The sequence below is a fragment of the Perissodus microlepis genome, chromosome 14 (genome assembly GCF_051167445.1).
Source record: "Perissodus microlepis isolate ML-2025 ecotype Zambia chromosome 14, ASM5116744v1, whole genome shotgun sequence".
Taxonomy (NCBI): Eukaryota; Metazoa; Chordata; class Actinopteri; order Cichliformes; family Cichlidae; genus Perissodus; species Perissodus microlepis.
In genome coordinates, this window is record NC_140474.1 from 21,702,692 (window position 1) to 21,724,085 (window position 21,394).

The 21,394-nt window shown below is 39.8% G+C and overlaps 2 protein-coding genes across 2 annotated transcripts; both read right to left on the bottom strand.

Annotated features, from left to right (window-relative positions):
- Window positions 1-2,640: 2,640 nt before the first annotated feature.
- On the bottom strand, window positions 2,641-10,586 carry rab38a (RAB38a, member RAS oncogene family). Its single transcript, XM_084950584.1, has 3 exons — window positions 9,882-10,586; window positions 6,530-6,810; window positions 2,641-3,911 (listed from the first exon to the last, which is right to left on the bottom strand). Exons 1-3 carry the CDS (start codon window positions 10,081-10,083, stop codon window positions 3,756-3,758), a joined length of 639 nt encoding a protein of 212 aa, XP_084806710.1. The 5' UTR covers window positions 10,084-10,586; the 3' UTR covers window positions 2,641-3,755.
- A 1,110-nt stretch (window positions 10,587-11,696) lies between these two features.
- On the bottom strand, window positions 11,697-20,795 carry ctsc (cathepsin C). The gene is made up of 8 exons (XM_084950583.1): window positions 20,396-20,795; window positions 19,906-20,051; window positions 19,013-19,167; window positions 17,435-17,590; window positions 15,979-16,097; window positions 14,192-14,323; window positions 13,358-13,590; window positions 11,697-12,839 (listed from the first exon to the last, which is right to left on the bottom strand). The coding sequence occupies exons 1-8, from the start codon at window positions 20,553-20,555 to the stop codon at window positions 12,573-12,575; spliced, it is 1,368 nt and encodes a 455-aa protein (XP_084806709.1). The 5' UTR covers window positions 20,556-20,795; the 3' UTR covers window positions 11,697-12,572.
- Window positions 20,796-21,394: the final 599 nt, after the last annotated feature.

Genomic DNA, 21,394 nt, shown 5'->3' on the forward strand with positions numbered 1-21,394 from the left:
ACGAGGCTCAAAATGTTATCTTTAGAGGGAGATAATTAGACAGTGAGTTTCAGGAGAAAAGTGCTGAAAAATGAATTCATGAAAAATAACCACAAACATCAACTCTATGGTTGCTTAGATTTGTGGGGTTAAAGGCTCATTTAGAAATAAGTCACCGAACAACTTGTGTTGTGAGCTCTAGTAAAATGTTCCCTTTTTGCTCTTTTGGCTTTCCGGTTGAATTTAATAAGATATAAGCAAATGTTTCACAAGCTACATGGCCAAGGGGGTTAAAGTGGGTTGGAACAACTCCCATGCAGTCACATGCAGCATGCAGTAATCAGGAAATAAGGCGCAGCCTGGTAGCATCAGATGGTCTGAAACATAATGTCCAGAGGTGTTCTACCTCATGGTAAATGGCCTGTATTTGTATAGCGCTTTACTTAGGAGTCAGGGTTCTGTTGCCTAGCCTGTAGAGGTCTTTGTGTCCCTCTATGGATATCCCCAGATCATCACTGACCCACCACCAAACCAATCATGCTGAACAATGCTAAAGGGAGAATAACGTTCTCCACGGCTTCTCACTTTCACGTCTGCCACATGCTAAAGGTGAGCCTGTCCTCATCTGTGGCACACTGTGGACCTGCCAATTGTAGTATTCTATTTCAAATACCAGTTGGGCTCTGCAGTTCTGGGCAGTGAGCACAGGACTTAAAGACATTAGGCCTCAGGCCACCTTCATGCAGTCTGTTTCTCATTGTTTGGTTAGAGACATTCACAACAGTGGACTGCAGGAGGTTATTTTTTAGCTCTGGCAGTACTCATCCTGTTCCTCTTGCACAAAGGAGCAGATACCGGTCGTGCTAAGGACCTTCTACAGCCTTGTCCATCTCTCCTAGAGTAACTTTCTGACTCCTGGAATCTCCTCCAAGCTCTTGAGACTGTGTTGGGTGACACAGCAAACCATCTGACAATGGCACATGTTGATGATAACATCCTGGAGTTTAACTATGTGCGCAACCTCTGTAGCATCCAGGTTTCACATCATTCTACCAGTAGTTAAATTGGCCCCAGAAAATTCAAAAAGTAGTGAAAAAAGCAAGAAAAGTTGAGGAAATGTCAGTGACTGCCACTTATAAAAACGCCCCTGTTTTGAGGGTTCTTTTATCAGTGCCCCTCTTTGCCCATTGTTGACCAGATGCTGTAATCTGATTAAAAACTGTTCCTTTAACGTCTCTGAGGATTGGAATCCTCTGTGTATGCAGCAGTCACATGATGGGTCAAAAACAATGCACGAGAACTATTATGTCCCAGTTTGAACTTTTCACTGTGAAAATCTTATCACAGTGAGAAAATCCCTGCTCCAAAAGAAATGTCTGTGATCTCCTGTTAAAGTGTGAAAAATACAATTCAAAGCGTAGTTATGAGGTATGCTTGAACTGCATCAGTGATCCTGATTTGATTTGATACACTAAACATGTGAATTTAAAATGCTATGCTGTTGAAAACTGCTGTTCAGTTCCTTGTGCAGTACAAATGAACAACACAGAATGTACATCAGCTTTAATTAATCATGTAGTCAAATGGCATATAAACTCATTAGTTGATGTTTTAAAGCAAGTTCTGTTCTTTTGCTTGCTGTCCTATGAAGCTCTGCCTTAGCTGCTGTTCTATAAATGTAAACCCAGTTTTTCTAGTATAAAATCTGCATTAGATGTCTGGGAAAATGTTCTTTTTCTGTTAGATGAGCATAATGCATGAAACTGTTAAAACCAAAATAACTGAATGACACACAGAGCACAGGTGTGGTTTTTGCATGACCAATAATTCTCTTTTTCATTTACTACAAGACATGATACAAAGGGGAGTAAATGCAATCACAAATTCGTATCATCAGTTAAATACTGGAGTTGCTTGACACCAGGTTTGTCATGCTGTTATATTTAATTTCAGATGGCGACCTGATAGGACTTCAGCTGGGATAGGCTCCAGTGGAATCAGTGCACGGTGATTACAGCATGCTCTGATTCCAGATACTCTGAATAACTGGTTTCATGTCAATTATTGTAGTATCTGCCATTTTAAAGAATAAACACAAAGAAAAACTACATTAAGGTATTGTTCTGCTGTATGAAATAGCTTTAGAGGAAGGATAGAGCCTTGGGGGGCAGGATGGGGGGAGTCTCAATGTTCACTGTTGTTACTAAAAACAAGTATCACCAGTGCTGATGACTGATTCTTCTTGTGGCACAGCAAATATTTACCCTTTTTCACATCAGACCAGAGGACACTGGCTGGCTGACTTCATGTGGCTATGTTAATAGTCAGCAAAACACTGCTTCAGGCTGACAGTGATGGTTTGTCAGATGTGCTGCTTAGACACAGCCCAGGCTTCTTGTTTTGCCAACAAGAGGCTACTGCCACCTAACCCTTCTGTAGAGAAACCTGTATTGTCTGGTTATACCTCCTCCCAGGACTGCGCGGCTAAGCATATGAGCAGACTTCTTAACTGACATCTCCCTCACGATCCTTAATTTATTGAATTGTTAGGATCCAGTCATTTATACCCTGATCATAGTGCATAGAGTGAATGTTAAAACCATGTTTGTGGTTGTATACAGACTTTTTAATGTTATAATAAGAAGACAAATGGAAAACAGCTAGTTGTCAGTAAAGCCACGGTTTATTCACATGAACATTTTGAAAACTGGATACATCTTTGGTTCTACTGTATAATCTGCCTCAGTTTGCTGTATATAATATGTACATAGTTGTATACATGTTTGCATTCATCCCATAATTACAAACATTACAAATGAAATAAATCACAGTGGGATAGAAATTTAATAGAAAACCACTGGATAGAAATAAGGGATACAATGGGCATTAACACACATTCAGCATTATTTTTAAAAGTGCTGAAATTGAAACGAGTTCAATTCTTAATTAGCGATGAACAGAAAGAGAAATGTGCACCATTAAGAGGACTTGTAAATAATATATAGTGAATATCTCTACTGCAGATATTAAATAAAATGCTTTAAAAAAGGCACTTTAATTGCAATAATCTGCTTTACAGTGCTTCACTGGAAATAGTGGATGAACATGAAAAGTTAAAAATAAATGAAGCCATATTTGAAGGAGCCATGTAATGTGGCTGTGGTCTTATTAGCATTGAGAAGGAATTGCTTGGGAGAGAGCTGGTGAGAAAAAATTCTTAACTTGCTTTCTCTGCTTGCTTGTGAACGAAGCATGAAAAACGTGACAAACCAAAAGTGCCGTCAGGTACGGGTTAGGAATTACAAACAAGCAGAGGAGAAAAATGAGAGCAGAGGAAAAGAACAGAGACGACAGTAAGAAGAGAGAAAGAGGAGCAGCGACCATGGCTTCTATATAGTGATTACTTCCACACACCTCCAGTACAGATATTCTGTGATTGGCCACAACCTTTCTGTGCATGTGTTCATTAACTCCGTCTCCATGGTAGCCGAAGTGGCAGTGTCGAGGCCTGAAGTCACCCAGAGGGTGACCTTGTCTTTGACAAGAGCACACAGCTGCACCCATCTCTCTTTCTGCCTCTGCTCAAATCCATCCATTTCCTGAGCCAGCTGCCTCTCTGTCCACTCAAACCCCACACCCAACCCACCCAAGCTTAAAGACTGGAAAGGAGTTGGCACCCACACGTCTACCTCGAAAAGAGCCAAAAGGAGCTCTTCCTTGTTCTCTTTCTCACACACAAACTGAACACTGTGTAATGAGAATCCAACTACCAGGTCCTACTGGGATCTGAAGCATGAGGAGCATGTCCCACCTTTGTCCTTTTCTAATTGAGGCGTGATGGTGTCTGGGACTTCTGACTGGAGCATGTCTTTCTCACTGGCAATGATGTGCTTCACCAAGCAGTTGGCTGCTTCATCGATGTTTATGTTTTCCTGAAAGCAGAGAGTGGAAAAAAAAAAGGGGGGGGGGGTGATAGAGGAGAGGGGGGAAAGAAAGACAAAGAATATGAAAAGGTAGGAAAACACAGAAGATCAATCAATGTTATAAGGCACTAAACAAGATAGAAAAAAGCGCCTGCAGGAAGAAAAACCTGTGGAGTTAATTGAGTGGACCGTCAAATGGACCGTCACTAAACTGAAGAGGTGGAAGAAACACAACAAAACAGTCAGCAGCAACGATGTGAACACAAGCTGGAAAGAGATTTTTGCATTTACTCTGACTGGTTGCCTCTGGTCTGACACACTGACAAATGACAATGCATCCCTCTTTCACACACAAAAAAATGACGACGAAAACATCCACAGCAAAACCTAATGAGACCTGTGATTACACTAAAAATATATAGTTTTTTCAATGTAATATATTTATACAGCACCATATACCAACACCAGTCACCTCAAGGCACTTTATATTGCAAAGTAAAGATTGAACATTCTCAAAATTCTCAACATTAGAGTCTTTCTATCCTAATCTTAGAAAGAATTAAAAAAACCTAGATGAACTCAGTGATGACACAGTGTGTGTTTTTGATTGATGGATACTGCAGTAGCTCAGAAAGGAAATGTCATCGTAGTCAAATGAGGTCTCTAATAAAAACGGAAATAACTTCCAGAAGTGTCTCTCACCCTGCCCTGCTCTACTCTTTCAATATAAATTTAAATAAGCTGCATTTTTCTTTTTTTTTTTCATGATCCGGTTATCAAAGTTTAGTTAGGAGGAATTTTACCTTAGTTTGATGAATAAAACAAATGATACCAAAAAGTTTCTTCATATAGGAATTGGGATGCCTAGTTTTAACATTCCAGAGCTAAATGATCCTCTAAGGAAAGTCATCATCTACAAAGCTTCTCCACCCACAGGAATACAACTCAAATGTTCTGCTGAGTGTGGAAAAAAGATGAGAAAGATGCATTTTTCTTACATGTAAAGTCTACTGCAGCAGCAGTCGTGTGCTTAATATTTTAATATCCTGATGATCTAGCAGTGTGCCGCTCAAGTAAAATGTATTCTATATCATGTGCCAGCTTCACTTCTTTCCTTCCGCAGAGTTTTTCACAATAAAAACGGTTGTTGCAAATTTTGGAGGTTACTGAGCTCCAAAAAAGTCAGTTATCAGCTGAATATAATATAGTGTTTCCAATTAACATTCGAGGCATTAAGCTCTGAACTACTTAACATTTGTGATGGATTATTATTTATATTTATGGTTAGTGAAAAAAAAGATGACAGATGATTTATTAGGTGCGACTGTTTTGCAATGTCAGGCTTTGAGCAAAGTTAATACTCAGTTTATCTCTGTGTGTCTTTTTAATCATTCTTCCCCTGAAACAATTATTGTTGTAGACGTTATCGTCATTATTTTTATAAAGCTTCATTAACTTGTTTGGTGGTCTTTTTTTTCTTTTCTTTTTGTACAATTAAAATATTTTAGAGATTGTATTTTGTTTTCTAATGGTATAAATGCCATTTATACAACAACTAAAACTATAGAGGACAATAATGCTTTGCTGAGGACACTGAGCATAATCTATTTCGGGCCTGTGGCAGCTGTGGACCTCACAGATTTGTACAAATATTTGTATAAAGAAACAAAAGTGAGAACAGATTTTGTATATGGTTAAGTGGCTGAGTGTTTTTGTTAAGTTTTATTTGAACTTTCAGTGCCGTATATGGCTAAGCTTTCTCACACCTCAGTCTATTTTCTCCTCTTACCACCCAGCTGTGAGATTCCTAGCAGCCATACTCAGGTCGGAGTGTGTTACTGTGTCACTGTGTGTTGCTCATTTCACAATCAGAATACACCCACCGCATTTGTATTTTCTGTCGTCATGAGTGAGCCTTGAATCAAACTTTTACTGTCTTTTATTTCTTATTTGTGCTCAGTATTTAAATATATTATCCCATTTCTTCTGTTCATCTTTAAATATTATTGCTATGCTGTCAGTCCAGTCTAAAATTTGTTACAAAGGCTTCAGACTGACTGAATATAGCAAACGTAACAAAGTATATTTTGTAAGCAGTTTAGGTCTTTTAGCTGAAAGTTACATTTTGGTTAAAAATATAATTTTTATAAATTGCATCAGAGTCTCTGCGAGCCTAAGAATAAGCACTTTTTTATGGTTTGTGCAGTCAGTGGAAAAAAGTGTGCCAGTATATTCCCTCAACACTCCTGGACATCCTGTCTGGATAACAGAGCACCTGATGCAAGTGCAGCTGACCTGGAATAACACAGAAGGAACATCGACTGTGAGACTCTTGTGCAAAAGCAGCAGGGCTCTGTGATTGATATGCAAATACTGAACACTTTTAAAGGATCTCTTCACATCCTGAATGTGCCTCTGTGGTGGCATCTCCACAGGGTAATCAGGTGCTAGGTCTGATAGAGTCAAGGAGTCAGCTGCTTCCCAAGGACATCTGAGGAGACAGGACTTGCTGACACAGGGGGATTGAACCTCAGAGCTCTGTTGAAGGCTGCTCTTTGTTTCCTTGTAGTTAAAACACTGTGTGTGTACGTGTATTCGTGTGTGTGTCTGTTTGTCATCTTTCTCACCTTAGCAGAAGTCTCAAACCATCCCACAAAGCCGTTCTCCTGGCAGAACTGCTCCATCTTTATTCCGTTATTGGTCAGTACATCCCGACCCTGGTCACATTTATTGGCCAGAAGAACAGTGGCTACATGCTTCCCGTTGGCAAGTGTCAGTTTGGAATCCAAATCCTCCTTCCACTTTGTGACAGCCTCAAAGGAGGCAGGCCGTGTGACATCAAACACGATGAATGCACCCATGGCTTCACGGTAATACACACGGGTCATGTTGCCAAACCTCTCCTGACCTGAAAGACGTGCAAACAAAGTGACACACACACATACACATAAGATTATTGCTTGTTGTCACTGTGATGCATTTTAAACTTTTCATACTTTATTAAAGCACATCGTGAAATTTTCGACAGACCAGTATAACAATGGTCTATCAAAGCTGTCACCTTATCAGCAAAACGTAAACAATGTTACCATTTTCTCATTTTGGGTGTATTTATGGATGCGTTCTTTACATATTTCACCTGCATCCGATACTTCAGACACACAATTTTTTTTTCCATTCCATTACAAGACAAGCAGGAACAGATGGAAAAGAGGCAGAATGGGAGAAAGAAACATGGCTCTGGAGTCTGTGCGTGCCTGCTTGTGAAACTGTCTGTAAAAAAAATTCCTGAGGGTCAAATTAATTTGATACCCTGTTGGAATCTTGTATCCACACACATTTTCCCAACCATAATTTCTGCTGAAGGACCATCAGATTCAGCTGCGCAGCCGCAGAATAAAATCAGGACACTTCCACACTGTGGAATAACCACAAATCAAACTGGTCTACTCATCATGGCATCCAAGAGAAGATGCCAAGAAAAAGGGTTTTGAGTCCCACAGCAGTGTTTTGGGTTTTTTTTTTTTTTTTGAACAGATGGATCAGACCACAAGGTCAGATCCAGAACAGGTGGGAGGCAGAAAGGTTTGCTCAAGGACTTATCTAGGGGCAGATGCTTGTTGAAACAGGTCGGCCATTGGAGTATGTCGAGCAGAAAATTATGCCCCTGGCCTTCTCAAACACTCTGCTTTCTGGGCAAGTACATTATAGAGGATGTTTGAAAAAGCCCCACTAGAAAACTTAAGTATCTCTTTACAACAGATCAGATCAGGTATCTTTGGGTGTTTCTACTTATGTCTCTGTGTAGCTGTTTGCAAATATTGTATCTTTGCTAATATTTAACCTCACTCCTCAAAATAGGTACTACTTAGGGGCCTTTTAGGCTCATAGAAAGGCAGCAATAGTGTAACTCTGCAGTTCAACATAATCCACAAAAGTTCAAAAGACTGAAAATTATCTGAAGTCAAAGACAAAGAAACAAAACCCTAAAGGTTTTTCCTCTTATGTGTACATGATCTAGGCTTGTGAAGTTAGCTCTGCTACACTGGCAGCATGGCATAGAAAAATGGGAGACAAAAATAGAAAGGTCGAAGTTGTTTATCTTGGTAAATGCACAGAACAGCCAGTGATTTATTACATCTGTTGCATGAGAAAACTGTAGCTCATTACCAAACCCCATAACAGAGCTGGGTGAGTTTTTTCTTAGATTCATAAAAGTGAGACGCAGTCATAAATATTTCAAGAAAAGGTTTGTACGTAGCGTATTTACTTGAGATAATCTTCCATCTTAAAGGCTTTAATAACCTTTAGGTGAGTGTAAGCAGCACAATGAGTACAGTGCAAGACCTGTGGAAGTTTTCTCTGAGGGAGACCCTCATCTTTGGCTCATAATAAAAAGCTTTCTGTGTACAGGAGCTTGGGCCTCAAATCTCCCTCACATGAGTTTGAGACACATGACTGCTTGCGCTTACTGGAGAGAGAGCGCACAGGAGGGGAGAGAGCACCAGGTCTGAGGATTCTTCTAAACCTCAGCAGACACTCATGTGACATGAGGCTGTTGTAGTTTTTCTGTCATCTTAACCAACAGCACCCCAGTCAAAAGCCGGTATTATTTCTGATTTCTGTCGTCGCCAGAAGCAATTTAAAAACTGAAAACCGACAAGTAAACATATTTGAATTTTTATTATAATAACTTTTGGTTTTAAAGCAAATAAAAAACTTCCATTCCTCGTCCCTGATGACATGGCATCCTAACACCTACCGACAATTTACACTATTCAACTTATATAATACTACATTTACAAAGTATAGTGAAGGCGTGTGATACTTGGGAAAATGAGAAAACACTTTGTTTAGTTACACAGTACAGTTTAAAAGCAGCAGTTTCAGACTTCAGAATCTTTTGGCTGTGTGTGTGTGTGTGTGTGTGTTTGTGTGTGTGTGTGTGAGACAGCTGCATTTAGAGCAAAAAACTCCGTACTGGGGACCGCATGACATCAAATTATAAAGGTGATATAATAAACTTGCTTTTATTATGTCATCAGCTGGAACCTGAGCTCAATGTTTCGTTCCAAATTAGATAAGATTATTAATTTTCTGGCTCAACAGACCAGCTGGTGCAGAAGGTTTTGCATAAGCCTCGAAACAATCTTAGAGTGGCACGCCGTTACTATGACGACACTGATTTATCATGAGAGCATCGTGATGCTCCTTCATCAAGGTCACATGGCGCAAAAGTTCATCTTATATATGACTTTAACCTTTTTAACATGTGATTGTATGAGTGCATAGCCAAGCGATTGGAAGGCAGGAATTTGGAGTCAGCTGGTACAAATGACGAACAAGACTGTGTGTGTGTGTGTGTGTGTTAAAAACAAGGGTGAACTGTAAAAACTGGTGTGCTTTTGTTTCCTTATTAACCTATGATTTGTTTCATCTAAAATAAACAATATTTTTAAAGTCCATAATCAGACAGCTCACACATTTTCCTGAAATTACAAAACATGTCGTTTCTACTGGAGCAGCCAACCTCTCATAAGTATTTCATTAATTATTTGGAAAGCTTTAGCACAGCACTTACCGAGGAGTAGAAAGTGGTTTTTACAACGACAATCATTGTGTGATTGTGTGTCATTTAATGAAGACATAACGGGCTAAATAATTGTAAACTGAAATTTCTTTACGATTATAGCTTGTCACTTTCATTAAAGAGTTTTCAAATGTTATGGTAATTTCACTTAAAAGACTAATTAACCCTCTCCAGCATGTTTTCTGCATAAGAAAATCACACATTTCCAAAGAAGTTATAAATTGATAATAATCTGCTTTGCATAACTTCTAAATGTAACATACTTAAAACGCTTTTAGGCAAAAAGGAAACAAATCGCACAAATCCTCGTTTCTTACAATCCCCACGGTGTTATCGAACTGTTTCACTTCCTCTTATTTAATGTGAGCGGTGGGTGAAAGTTGGTTTACCTGCGATGTCCCACAGCTGAAGGCGCACGGTCTCCTGGTCCCAGTTGAGCACTTTGAGTGCGAAATCCACGCCGATGGTGGCTCGGTAGTTGGGGCTAAAGTTGTGGTGGACATATCGCTTGATGATACTGGTCTTCCCAACCCCGAGGTCGCCTATCACAAGAATCTTATAGAGATGCTCCTTATGGTGGTTGTTCTGCATGGCGACCGAGGAGGGCGAGAGTCGAGCATGAATCCACCGTATGGGGAAGACCTGGGGATGATAGAGGGAGACGCACAGGACAGCGCAGAGAGAGCTGGGGAGAGCTGGGAATGAGAAGGGGCGGCAAGGTACGCCCTGGCCCACAGAGGGAAGCGAAGCAGAGACGTCTGGACCTTGTGACTCACGATGGGCAGCTCCAAGCTGGAGAGGCAGCACTGCTCTTATACTAGCTGACTACTACTGCTTGTTTTGTATTTGCAGACTACTTTTTTAGATAAAAGTAGTCAGCAAAATGTAACCTGCTTTATGGAAATGAAAAAAGATGGGGCATAACAGTGCCTGCCACAGGTCTGCATTATGTAAACTGAATTATCATTACCGAAACGTCAGCACTGGTAACATTTTTTGGTTTCGCAGCTCGTCGAAGCAGAGCGCAAGAACGGAATGGCCTATACACACTCCCCGGCCACTTTATTAGGTACACGTGTTCATAGGCTCCTTAACCTCATAAGACCCAAACTCTTCCACGGCATTCATTTTTAATTTCTCTTTGATATTTGGGCATATTGGGGCCCGATGAATGTAAAAACAAAGTTTTACCAGATTTTTTTTATTTATTATTATTATTTTTTTTACCTTATTTTTTGTTTCTAATAAAAATGAGAGCCACATATGATATTCGTTTAAAATTTTGATAGAACAGTAGCAGTATAATGTCCTCGTAAGTGGATATCAGGCCCTTGTAGAGCAAAATTGAGTATTTTGGTCTAAATAACCCAAAATGTGATGTCCACATATGTGGACGCCAGGTCCTAGGAGGTTAACATGAATCAGCCAATTGCATGTAAGCAACTCATCGCATTTAGGTTTGTAGAAGTGGTCAAGACGACCCGCTGAAGTTCAAGTTCAGCCTTGAAGCAGATGTGCCACTGCAGCATATGTTCATACTGATTGCCACTCCTGTCACCAAAAACAGGAAGAACTGAGGCTATAATTATCACAGACTGACAAGCTGGACAACAGAAAGCTAGAAAATGTTACCTGGTCTGATGACTCTCATCTCTTCTGCTGTGACATTAAGATGGTAAAGACATAACTCGGTTCCCTACCAGCTGCACATCATTTTAACACCAGTCTATCAGTGTACTGTTGCGGACCATGCCATTCCTTAATGACCTCAGCACATCAATCCTATGACGGCTGCATCCAGGAGGATAAAATGCACCTGAGTTCACTCTGCACAGATGGCCTCCACAGTCACCAGATCTACACCCAACAGAGCACCTTTGGGATGTGGTGGAACACAACAACATGGATGTGCAGCCGACAAATCTACAGCAACTGCGTGATCATGCTAATATAGACCAAGGATCTGTCAGCATCTTATTGAGTCTTTGCCATGAAGACTTAAGGCAGTGCTGAAGGAAGAACCTGGTACTAGCAATATGTACCTAATAAAGTGACCAGTGGAAGTATTTAAATTTTATATTATGCTTTTTCCAATTATTTTATTTATAGAAAAGTGCATTGCATTTTGTCACACACAAAAAAATAATTTCAAAACTTCCAAATTGAAATAGAAAGGGTATAGAGGAGGAGTAAGAGGCACTACAATCAGTTGCATCCCTTTATTAACTGATCCAGCAATCACAGCTCACTGGGAAACTCTTAAAAATCATCCAACAGGAAAACATGGCAGTTTTGGTTTCAATGTAGCAAGGACAAAAGAGGTTTCTACTCTGTTCAGTGCATTCCTGAGTCAAAGAACAAAACACACATCTGGATTTCCCTTTAAGTGTGACAAGTAAAACTTAGGACATACTGAGACAAGCAGTATGTCCTAATCCACAGTGGTAGGTACTTGATTTCAAGTACTTACTGGCAGTTAGAGCTTGAATATTCAAAAGGCAGCTAATCAGTCACTGCTTAAATCAGCAAACATAAAAAAGTGGTGGTGTTGGGGAGTGGCATCAAAAGAGCAGCATTACTGTTTCCCTTTAATTAAAAATCCATTTTAAGAGCTGTAAACGTGTAATTCATACAAACATAAAATCTTTCATACCCAAATTCTCAATTTTTACATTTGGGAGCAAAAACTATAAAAATCACAGCAACATATGAAATTATGTGGATAACCTACTGTATGCACCGTACTTCCTGATCTGAGAGCTGGCAGTTTATGAAAAGTATAAATGAACAATGTTAAGAATTCAGATTGATTTCCCTTTTAAACAAATTGCATATCCATTTGGAAGATTGCCATTACAGCGCAAATCCATAATTTTTCATTTAATTAATCTTGCTCTGCTCATTAGTGCCACCCTGTGACTCAATTCTTTTGTGAAAAGTTATACATGTAGCCTTAAATTGTCACTCTCCAATGCATATGTTGATAAAATCCATGGAATATTTGTGCTTTAAAATCTGTGACTCATAACCATTGGTTATGTCAATCATCATTGATTATGTCAATTCTGACGTTTCAGCTTCTACAGTTTAGGTATAGGGTTGGCTGCGACAGCGATGCTCTCGATGGCACACTCGTCATTTCCGCGGCGAATTCGGAAGTAGCCTTCCTCGCCCCAGCCGGTGCCCCAGCTGTTCTTGACAATCCAGTAATTCTGGCCAGTCTTGTGGCAGCGGCCGTACCCCACAAGCAACACGGCATGGTTGGTCAGCTCAAAGGGATTGAATGGGTCTGCAAGGCCAGTGTGGTGGTAGATGCCCTCCTTATAGTTCATGAAGTCAGGATAGACCTGTGAACAGAATTGGATCATTTTATTTTTAACTGGAAAGCAAATACACTCCGATATAAAGGATATAGAGTTCAAGGGGTTGCTGCTCTGCTCATCTCTGTCTGCTGGCTTACTTATATGTTTGGGGTTAAGAAAATAATTTAAACCTGTGCTTAGAAAGATTAAGAAGACAGTTTATATTGAATGTGGTGATTTGAAACAATGCAATTTAGAAAATTCATGAAAATTTGTAACATTATAAACCCTTAAGAGACGTTGCTGAATCGGGTTTTCAGTCAGTGTTTTATAGCTGAGGTGAGCCACCCTCCAAGGACAGCCTCGTCCAACACCAAACAAAGTAATAAACTAAAGAAAATGAAAGATCTGTGAACAGCAAGTATGATCATTTGATTTTCATGTTCTTCCTTCCCCATTTCAAAAACACTGGTCTGTAGAATTCTTTTTATCTCTTTAGTTTATGCTGAGGGTTGAATTTGTATTAACAGATCAAGCCTTAGATCAGGGAGAAGCTGTTGTACCTCGAAAGCTACTGCCATAGGTCCATTCTTGACCAGCTCCAACATCATGGCCGCCTCACTGCAGCCGCCGTAAAAGCCACCAACATAGTTGTATTCTGCTGCGTAAATGCGCCTACAGTTCTGAGGAACACCACACGGAGTGTTCTTTCCAACATACGGAAAGCATGACTCGTCCACAATGCCAAAATCCTGTGTGTACTTCCCAATCAGGTATGGGAACCCGCCATCACAGCCTTAAAAATAGGAGGAGAAAAACAAGGTTTGCTTAACATATTAAACCTGTCAAAAACCTTTCAAGGGCAAAACTTAATGTGATCCAAGATGGGGGGCATTACTGAAAATGCATTAATATGACTTTATAAAGCCACCGATGATACTAAATGCAAAAAGATTCTTCAAAAAGGAGTTACAGCATTTGCAAAACCTGTACCCAGTTTACATTTGACCAGTCAAGTCTTTTTTCTGGACCTGTAGACCTCTTCTAACATGCTTGCTCATAGTCTGCACCCTAGAAATCCTTTTGTGATTTCATATACTTTACAGAACATCTTGATCCCACTTTGTGCACGCTATTAAAATACTTCAGCAATATTTGTTCAGATTAGCGTTGAAGGCAACCCCCCCTCAAAGCAAACAAACAAACAAATTCAATACAAACATTTTCCATCGTTACAGTGTATTGTGATATTCAATATTTACATCGACTAAATATTCTTCACTTTATGTTTTGTCAATTTTCTACTTGTAGCATAAATGTGCAATAGCCAATAACTGTTTTAATATTAATTGAACTGGGAGTCAAATAACAAACACACAGATTTACAGTTAGTTTACCTTGAGAGTACTCAGAGCAAGAGACCACTTGTTGAGGGCTGAGGGTGGGAGCGTCGCTGTTGTTGGTGAGGATTCGAATACGAGCTTCCAGCATTCCCATTGTGGCAAAGGAGTAGCAGCTTCCGCATGATGCTGAAACAGAAAATCCAAAATTTCCATTAAGAAAACACTACTATGAAACACAGCAGCACTTCAATAAATCCCAATATTGCAAAACTTGTGATAGTTGTTGTTTTCTCGTTTGGTTTCCAAGCAAACTATGGCAACTTGTAAAGCTACAACGGGCCTAATTTTAATTCTTATACAAACACTTTGTTCCTACGGTAGTGGAAAAACGTCTGCTGGTCTAGTTTGTGATGACAAACATTTGTATGACCAAGACAGAAAAATTAAAGCTTTTTCACAGGACTTAATAAATCTGTACTTTGCTAAAATAACATGCACCTGCAATCCTCCAGTGCTGACACGCAAGAGAGATCCAGGTGCAACATTAATAAAGAGTCATAAACGCTCTAACATTAGGAACACTAATCATGTGGGGTGGCTGCAGCTCGGGTGGCAGAGCAGGTCGACCACTAACCAAAAGGTCAGTTGTTCGATTGGGCAAGATACTAACCCCATGTTTGCCTACTGGTGGTGGTCAGAGGGCCTGGTGGCGCCAGTGTCCGGCAGCCTCGCCTCTGTCAGTGGCTAAAATGTAGCTTGCTATCACCAGTGTGTGAATGTGTGTGTGAATGGGTGAATGACTGAATGTAGTGTAAAGGGGTCCTTGGGGACTAAGTAAAGCGCTATACAAATGCAGGCCATTTACCATGTTCCTCTACAACACCATTAACTGTACCCACAGATGGAAGACTGCTAACATTTATATGCAATTTTTCAACCAACTAATGTCTACTTCTGGTAAATTCCCAGTGATAAATCAGGCACCTTATAAAATACTGACTTTGTATAATAAATTTAAAAAATACCGGCAGCGGCCAGAGGTAGCACTCAGCCTCCAGCTAGATGGACCCATTGTATACATTTTTGTATGAATCCATTGTCACCTTGTACTAAAGTTATCGCATTCACAAGATTTTCAGAAAACTTGACCTCTGACCTTCACCTTGAGGTCGAGGTCACTGAGATTCAAACTCATCTGAGATATTTAGTAGATACACCTATGTTATCAATTTGAAAGTCCTATGTATTTTAGTTCTTGAGTTCTCACATTCACAAACTTGGGTGTCCACGTCACCTGCCCGCCCATCGGGGTGACGACAATACACTAAAACACTGCATTTCAAAGTAATGGGGGCTCTGATTGAGTGTATGGGCACTTTCCTTGCATTGCACCCTCTGCCAGACCACCCACACCAATTTACTTTCAAGCCTGCCAATTTTTGTGAACTGAAATGGAACCTTAAGAATCCACCTGACTTATAACACTGAAACAGAAAAAGCTCTGCAACTCTGCACAGTGGCTGAGTGCGCTTTGACTGAAACACTTCAACCCTCTCCAGCTCCTTAAACCCCATCCTACAGAGGCCCTCTCAGACACTTAAAGTACTAAGCATACATAATCTCTCCACTCACACACTAGGCTGTGCAGAAACACAGGAGGAAAGCAGAAAGGACACCCTGGCTTGCAAAGAGGGAAGCAGGGTAGCTGGTGAGCAGTTGTTCAGTGCCTGACTTAGTGACAGCTGCTCAAAAGGAAAGGTATGGCTTTGTCTGAATCTGACCCTTTAACTTTTCTATATCGTATTGAGTGAACTTTGTATTAAATTTATTATATTGCGTACCTTGGTTTCTCACAGGGCTAACAAAGTTAACCCTGTCAACATTTCTCCAGTCCCACTGCTCAGGCAGAGCTGATGCCATCTTAGCTACGTCAGCTTTCACAGGTGCAGGGCGAGCACGCCTAAAATGTAAAAGGGGGTAATTTTACTTAACACATTTGCACTGAAAAGCAGTCCTATACAAAACCATAACTATGGAAATGTAATGTGTGTAAATCCATATTAAGTAAGATGGATCTGTTAGTCCAAGTGATATTTGTACCACAATTTGCTGAAATCCACTTAGAGGAGGAGACAGTCCAAAATAAAGAGGAAAGATTAGAACTAAACGGCTAAAATAACTCTTAACTTGCTACTAGACCAAAAAAAAAAAAAAAAAAAAATAGTGTGAGGAAATATACTACTGATGAATTCCATTCTTCATTGTGGCAGGACATCCTCCCTCTGTGGTAGAGAATTATATACTATTTATGGTGCTTCTTGTAAAGTTTGCCTGCAGGAGAAAAGTCTTTACTGACTTATCATGACAATAAATTCAGCTGGTGTGTTGGAGTCCAAACGACTGCAGGGGTGGAAACTCCCAGGATGGGTTGCTGAATGCTATGGAGGACTGCCACAATGACACACTGAACAGCCTTAGTTTAGTAGTGCTGACCTTTCAAGATAAGGGTGCGGGGACTGTCCACACGTAAATTCAGTTGAGTGTTCTTCTATAGCACCAAATCAAGACAGGAGTGACTTCAAGGAGCTTTATATTTTACATGTTAAAAACCCCAAAATACCAGAGAGAAAACTCCAACAATCAAACAACACCCTTTGACCGAGCACTTGGTGATAGTGGGGAGTAAAAACTCCCTTTTAACAGGAAGGGAGTTTTTGCTCTGCCACAACTGGTTGGGAGTGTTGGGAGGAAGACGGGACAAAAGACAAGCAGTCATGGCTTAACTAGACACAAAACACAAACGTGTACTAACCTTTTTTTTCCCTTTTGAAAACACCTCCCAAACAAGTCAACAGACTAGCTCCTAATATTGCAAACATATTACCTATATGTACATCTTTTGTAAATGGTAATGGTAAATGGCCTGTATTTGTATAGCGCTTTACTAGTCCCTAAGGACCCCAAAGCGCTTTACATAACCAGTCATCCACCCATTCACACACACATTCACACACTGGTGATGGCGAGCTACATTGTAGCCACAGCCACCCTGGGGCGCACTGACAGAGGCGAGGCTGCCGGACACTGGCGCCACCGGGCCCTCTGACCACCACCAGTAGGCAACGGGTGAAGTGTCTTGCCCAAGGACACAACGAACGAGACTGTGCAAGCCGGGGCTCGAACCGGCAACCTTCGGATTACAAGGCGAACTCCCAACTCTTGAGCCATGATCGCCCATGATCGTCTCCTACGTCCGGACCCCGGAGTACACAACGGGAAGTGCAAGTAAATACTCACACAGGGATACGAGAGGCAGGCCCGCCTGCTCTGTATTGCAGCTCCTGTAAAGTGTACATCTCGTGCTCTGGGTAGGGCGCAGCCTTCCAGGATTTCTGAACAGAGTTGATCACATCAATAAAGTCCATGCTGTGTTTGTAGAGCTTCTGTGGCAGTCTGGAGAAATAATAAAAGTACATTACAATTAATTAGGTACAAATATAAAAGATTTCAAGGAGACTCAGCCGCAAACAGAGAGAGAAACTGACTGAAACAGATCTGAGTAAAATGACAATATGATAGAAAGTTGGTTAAAATGTACAGATTTTATTTATTTATTTTAAATGCACGCATCTGGTAATGAAGTGAAGGGGAAGACCAGACAGCTGTTACAGTCACTGTTCCCCTTTTTCTGACCGCCTCAACACTAAATTGTTAAATAAGGAGGTAATTGACAAAAAGGAAAGGAAACTAGTTTATGCAACGTTGCGCATGTTTGTGGGCATGTTCTGTACTTCTGGAGAATTCAACCACATTTTATAAATAGAAGTTTACAATGTTGATCTGATGTTTTTTTATTGATTTATTTTTTTTAATACTGTATGGGATGTTGTTGCTCAATAACATTTCAACCAAATATGCATCTTTACTAATTCATAACCTGAATCAATTTGTTTTTTTCAATGATGCAGTCAATCAGTGTGGTCTTTTTATGCCACTTCAGCCAAGTTGCTTAACTGTAAGTTGCAAAATAAAGACTTGTTGTGTTGGTTGGTTCCACAACTCTCAAAAAAAGAAAAAAGAAAAAAGAAAACAAAAAAAACCCCAGCACTTCCACATACTAGAGCAAGGCAGTGATAAGTGTGGGAAACGATCGATTAAGTTTCAAATCACTCACTTCACAATAGAAGAACCTGTTACCCACAGATAACTACTACTAAGTAAAAAGACATGATCATAAGGATCCTGGCTGTGAGGAAAAAAAAAGGCAATAATTTCCTAATGATTTTTCCACTATGTTATATTTGAAAATATTACAATAGTAAAATTGTAGTTTTAAATAATACCTGCTTATTTGCACTAAACTGAATTGAATTTCCAATGGGTGATAAATATTAAATGTAGGTTGGTTAATTTTCACCCCTCAGGGTAAAAAATTTTCAAAATCATTGGTGTCTGCACAGTTGTGCAGGGTTTTCAGGAAGGAAGTTGAATGTTTATATCTTGTTTAGGTTTGGACTTCTTTGGTTGACAGAGTTTTCAGTGACAAACTGTTTTTACTAACAACAGCTCTAAGGAGTGATTTTACAACGCAGAGTGGAGTTTTCAATGCCGGGTCAAAATAGCTGTACTGGTTTTTAAATCATGTCTCTGCCATACAAAGGTTACTTACAACTCTGAGAATGGTTTGTTATTACTCACCAAAGATGATGACATATCCAATTTATTAGCAATTTCACTCTTAAAACTTTGAACCATTTGCACACCAATTTTTCTTTCAGCCTCTCAGACAACTTCTTTTTATACCCAATCATCTTAAAGATCTTGTGACATAAAAAAAAAAAAACCCCATCAAAAAAGGTTTGTATAGTTATGTACCTACTGCCGAAGACTGGTTTGTATTCTGTTCGGGGTGGTACTGGATTTACCCTCTTTCCAACAAAGCATGCCCAGTTACGCCCCAGGACATCATGGACCCACCCTGGTAGGGTCTGGTCACAGTAGCTGGTCACCTTAGGACCTTCTTGACTGTACTGAAAGTTTGAAGAGACACGCAGATTAAAGCTGGACATTGTGTGAACAATTCAGTCAAATTGTTTTATTCCAATATAAAGAACCTTTTTAAAAGCAACTGAATTAAAATCAGATAGTTAAACTAGTATAACTCATATTTAATTAAGTTATTCAGGTAACCGCTGATGTTAAAGTTTGAAAATACAGTACAAGAGTGTTTAAATGAAATTAGATTGTTTAATTATACTGAATAAAAATCAAGAACCAGACAATGGTCATTGGCGAAGTGGACCACACTTGTGGCTATGACACGTCTCTGAGCTCACTGTCATGTGACTAATAAGAAACACACACACACACACACACACACACGCACACACACACGCACAGCCAAAAGATTCTGAAGTCTGAAACTGCTGCTTTTAAATAACACGAAATTCAAAGATTAAATGAGGTAAAGAAAGAGGAAATTGAGACAGAGTGAACTCTTAGATATTTAGATAAAGGTTAACCGACGATTGAAATTCATTTACAGCTCAAGTTCTAATTGCTTTAAATGATGAGTCAAACTTTGACATATCAAGTCTTTTATCACTCTGGCTTCAGAAAAGAACAGTGCATAAAATATTTAAAAAACAGCACGACTTCAATAATAGTTGGAAAACTCAGCAAGCTGGGAGATTGCATGTGCAGCTCTAACATGGCATTAAATTTAAGACATCACTCAAATCCACAAATTAGTCGCAGCCATCTTTTACCTTGAAGAAGGCGAACCATTTGTACCCATTAATGACCACTTCAAAGCCTTGATTGTAGATGATGGTGAAGAAGCCGGTGTGCCCCAGCTCATCTGTGGCCACAGACAGTTTCTGCAGAGTCACAGTCACAGTGCTCTCACCTACAGCTGTAGAGGAACACGGCACACAATGAAAGGCAGCAAAAATCCCCTGAACAAAGTCGACCTTTAGATTGACTTCATCAACTCTTTACAACAAAGTTAAGCCAAATTTTTGTTGGACAATTTTTACTACTTTCTTTAATGTATGTTTTACTTGTGCAATACTGCAAGTTTTAAAAATACAATTTAAACAAAGTACAACTTCCTGGAACTTAACACATGTCTCATCATAAGACTGTCACATGATTTCCAAAAAGCTAACTATTTTATTTCCTCCTCATGTGACCCCCATATTGTGTGACCGTTTGTTTGTTTTTTTAGATATGGTGTGCTTTTTTTTGTTCTTTTACCTTCAGCGGAACAGTTCACCGTCTTGTCGTGTCCTCCTTTGGACACCTGGAACACCCATGTTCCCACCAGGTCTTCGTAGGTGCAGTTTGCTGGTGTGTCACTCCAGCATCTCTCAACACAAAGCAGGAACAAACACACGAGCACTCCACTCAATCTCATCTTCAAACACAGCTAGCTTACCGGGCCGCACAAATAAAACCTACGCAGTTAAAGCTGCTCCTCTTAAAAAGATAAAAGTTTACCCTGACTAACTGCAAACTGTCCCACTTCAACTTGTCTGCGAACCAGCCCCCAAACAGCTACCTATCCACACTGAAACTTCTGCACAGACGCAGATTTATAACTTGCCGTGTCAAGATAGCTCTCTGCTATCAGCACAATGCGCATGCGCAGATTTAGCTAACACTACAACCAATCGGCTAAAGTTAAACAAACATGTTAGTTTGTTCTTATTTTTAGATCAATGCTAACATATGACACATTCCAGAAACATAAGCTCGTCTTCTATCAATGTGACCAACACGCATGCAAGATGTAATTACGCTGGGAGTAGCTTATCGAGACTTTAATACAGCGTAATTAGTCTAACAAACAAGGAACTGATTGCATCTGAATCTCTTGCTCTCAACTGATCTTTGCTTCATAGTCCACTTCTTTAGTTTCGATTTCCTTGTCATATGACCTAGCTAAGAGCATGCGCAGTGGACATTGGAAAGACTAGCAGGGAAAACCAGGTGAGTACACAAGTTATTTTTTTTGCTAAAAATTGTGCTTTCATAACATTGCTACTTGAATATTAGAAATATGCTAAAAAGATAAGTAATAAAATAAAAGGATGGTAAAAATATTTCAACTACTTAAATCTTTAACACAGACAAGAAATAATATCACAGTTTTAGGATGCGTTCTGTGTTAGAACCTGATTTGTGTTTTGTTTATTGCATTTGGTTTTTTAATTAGGCAGAAAAAAAAACACTAGTTGATGCATCTTTCTGGTG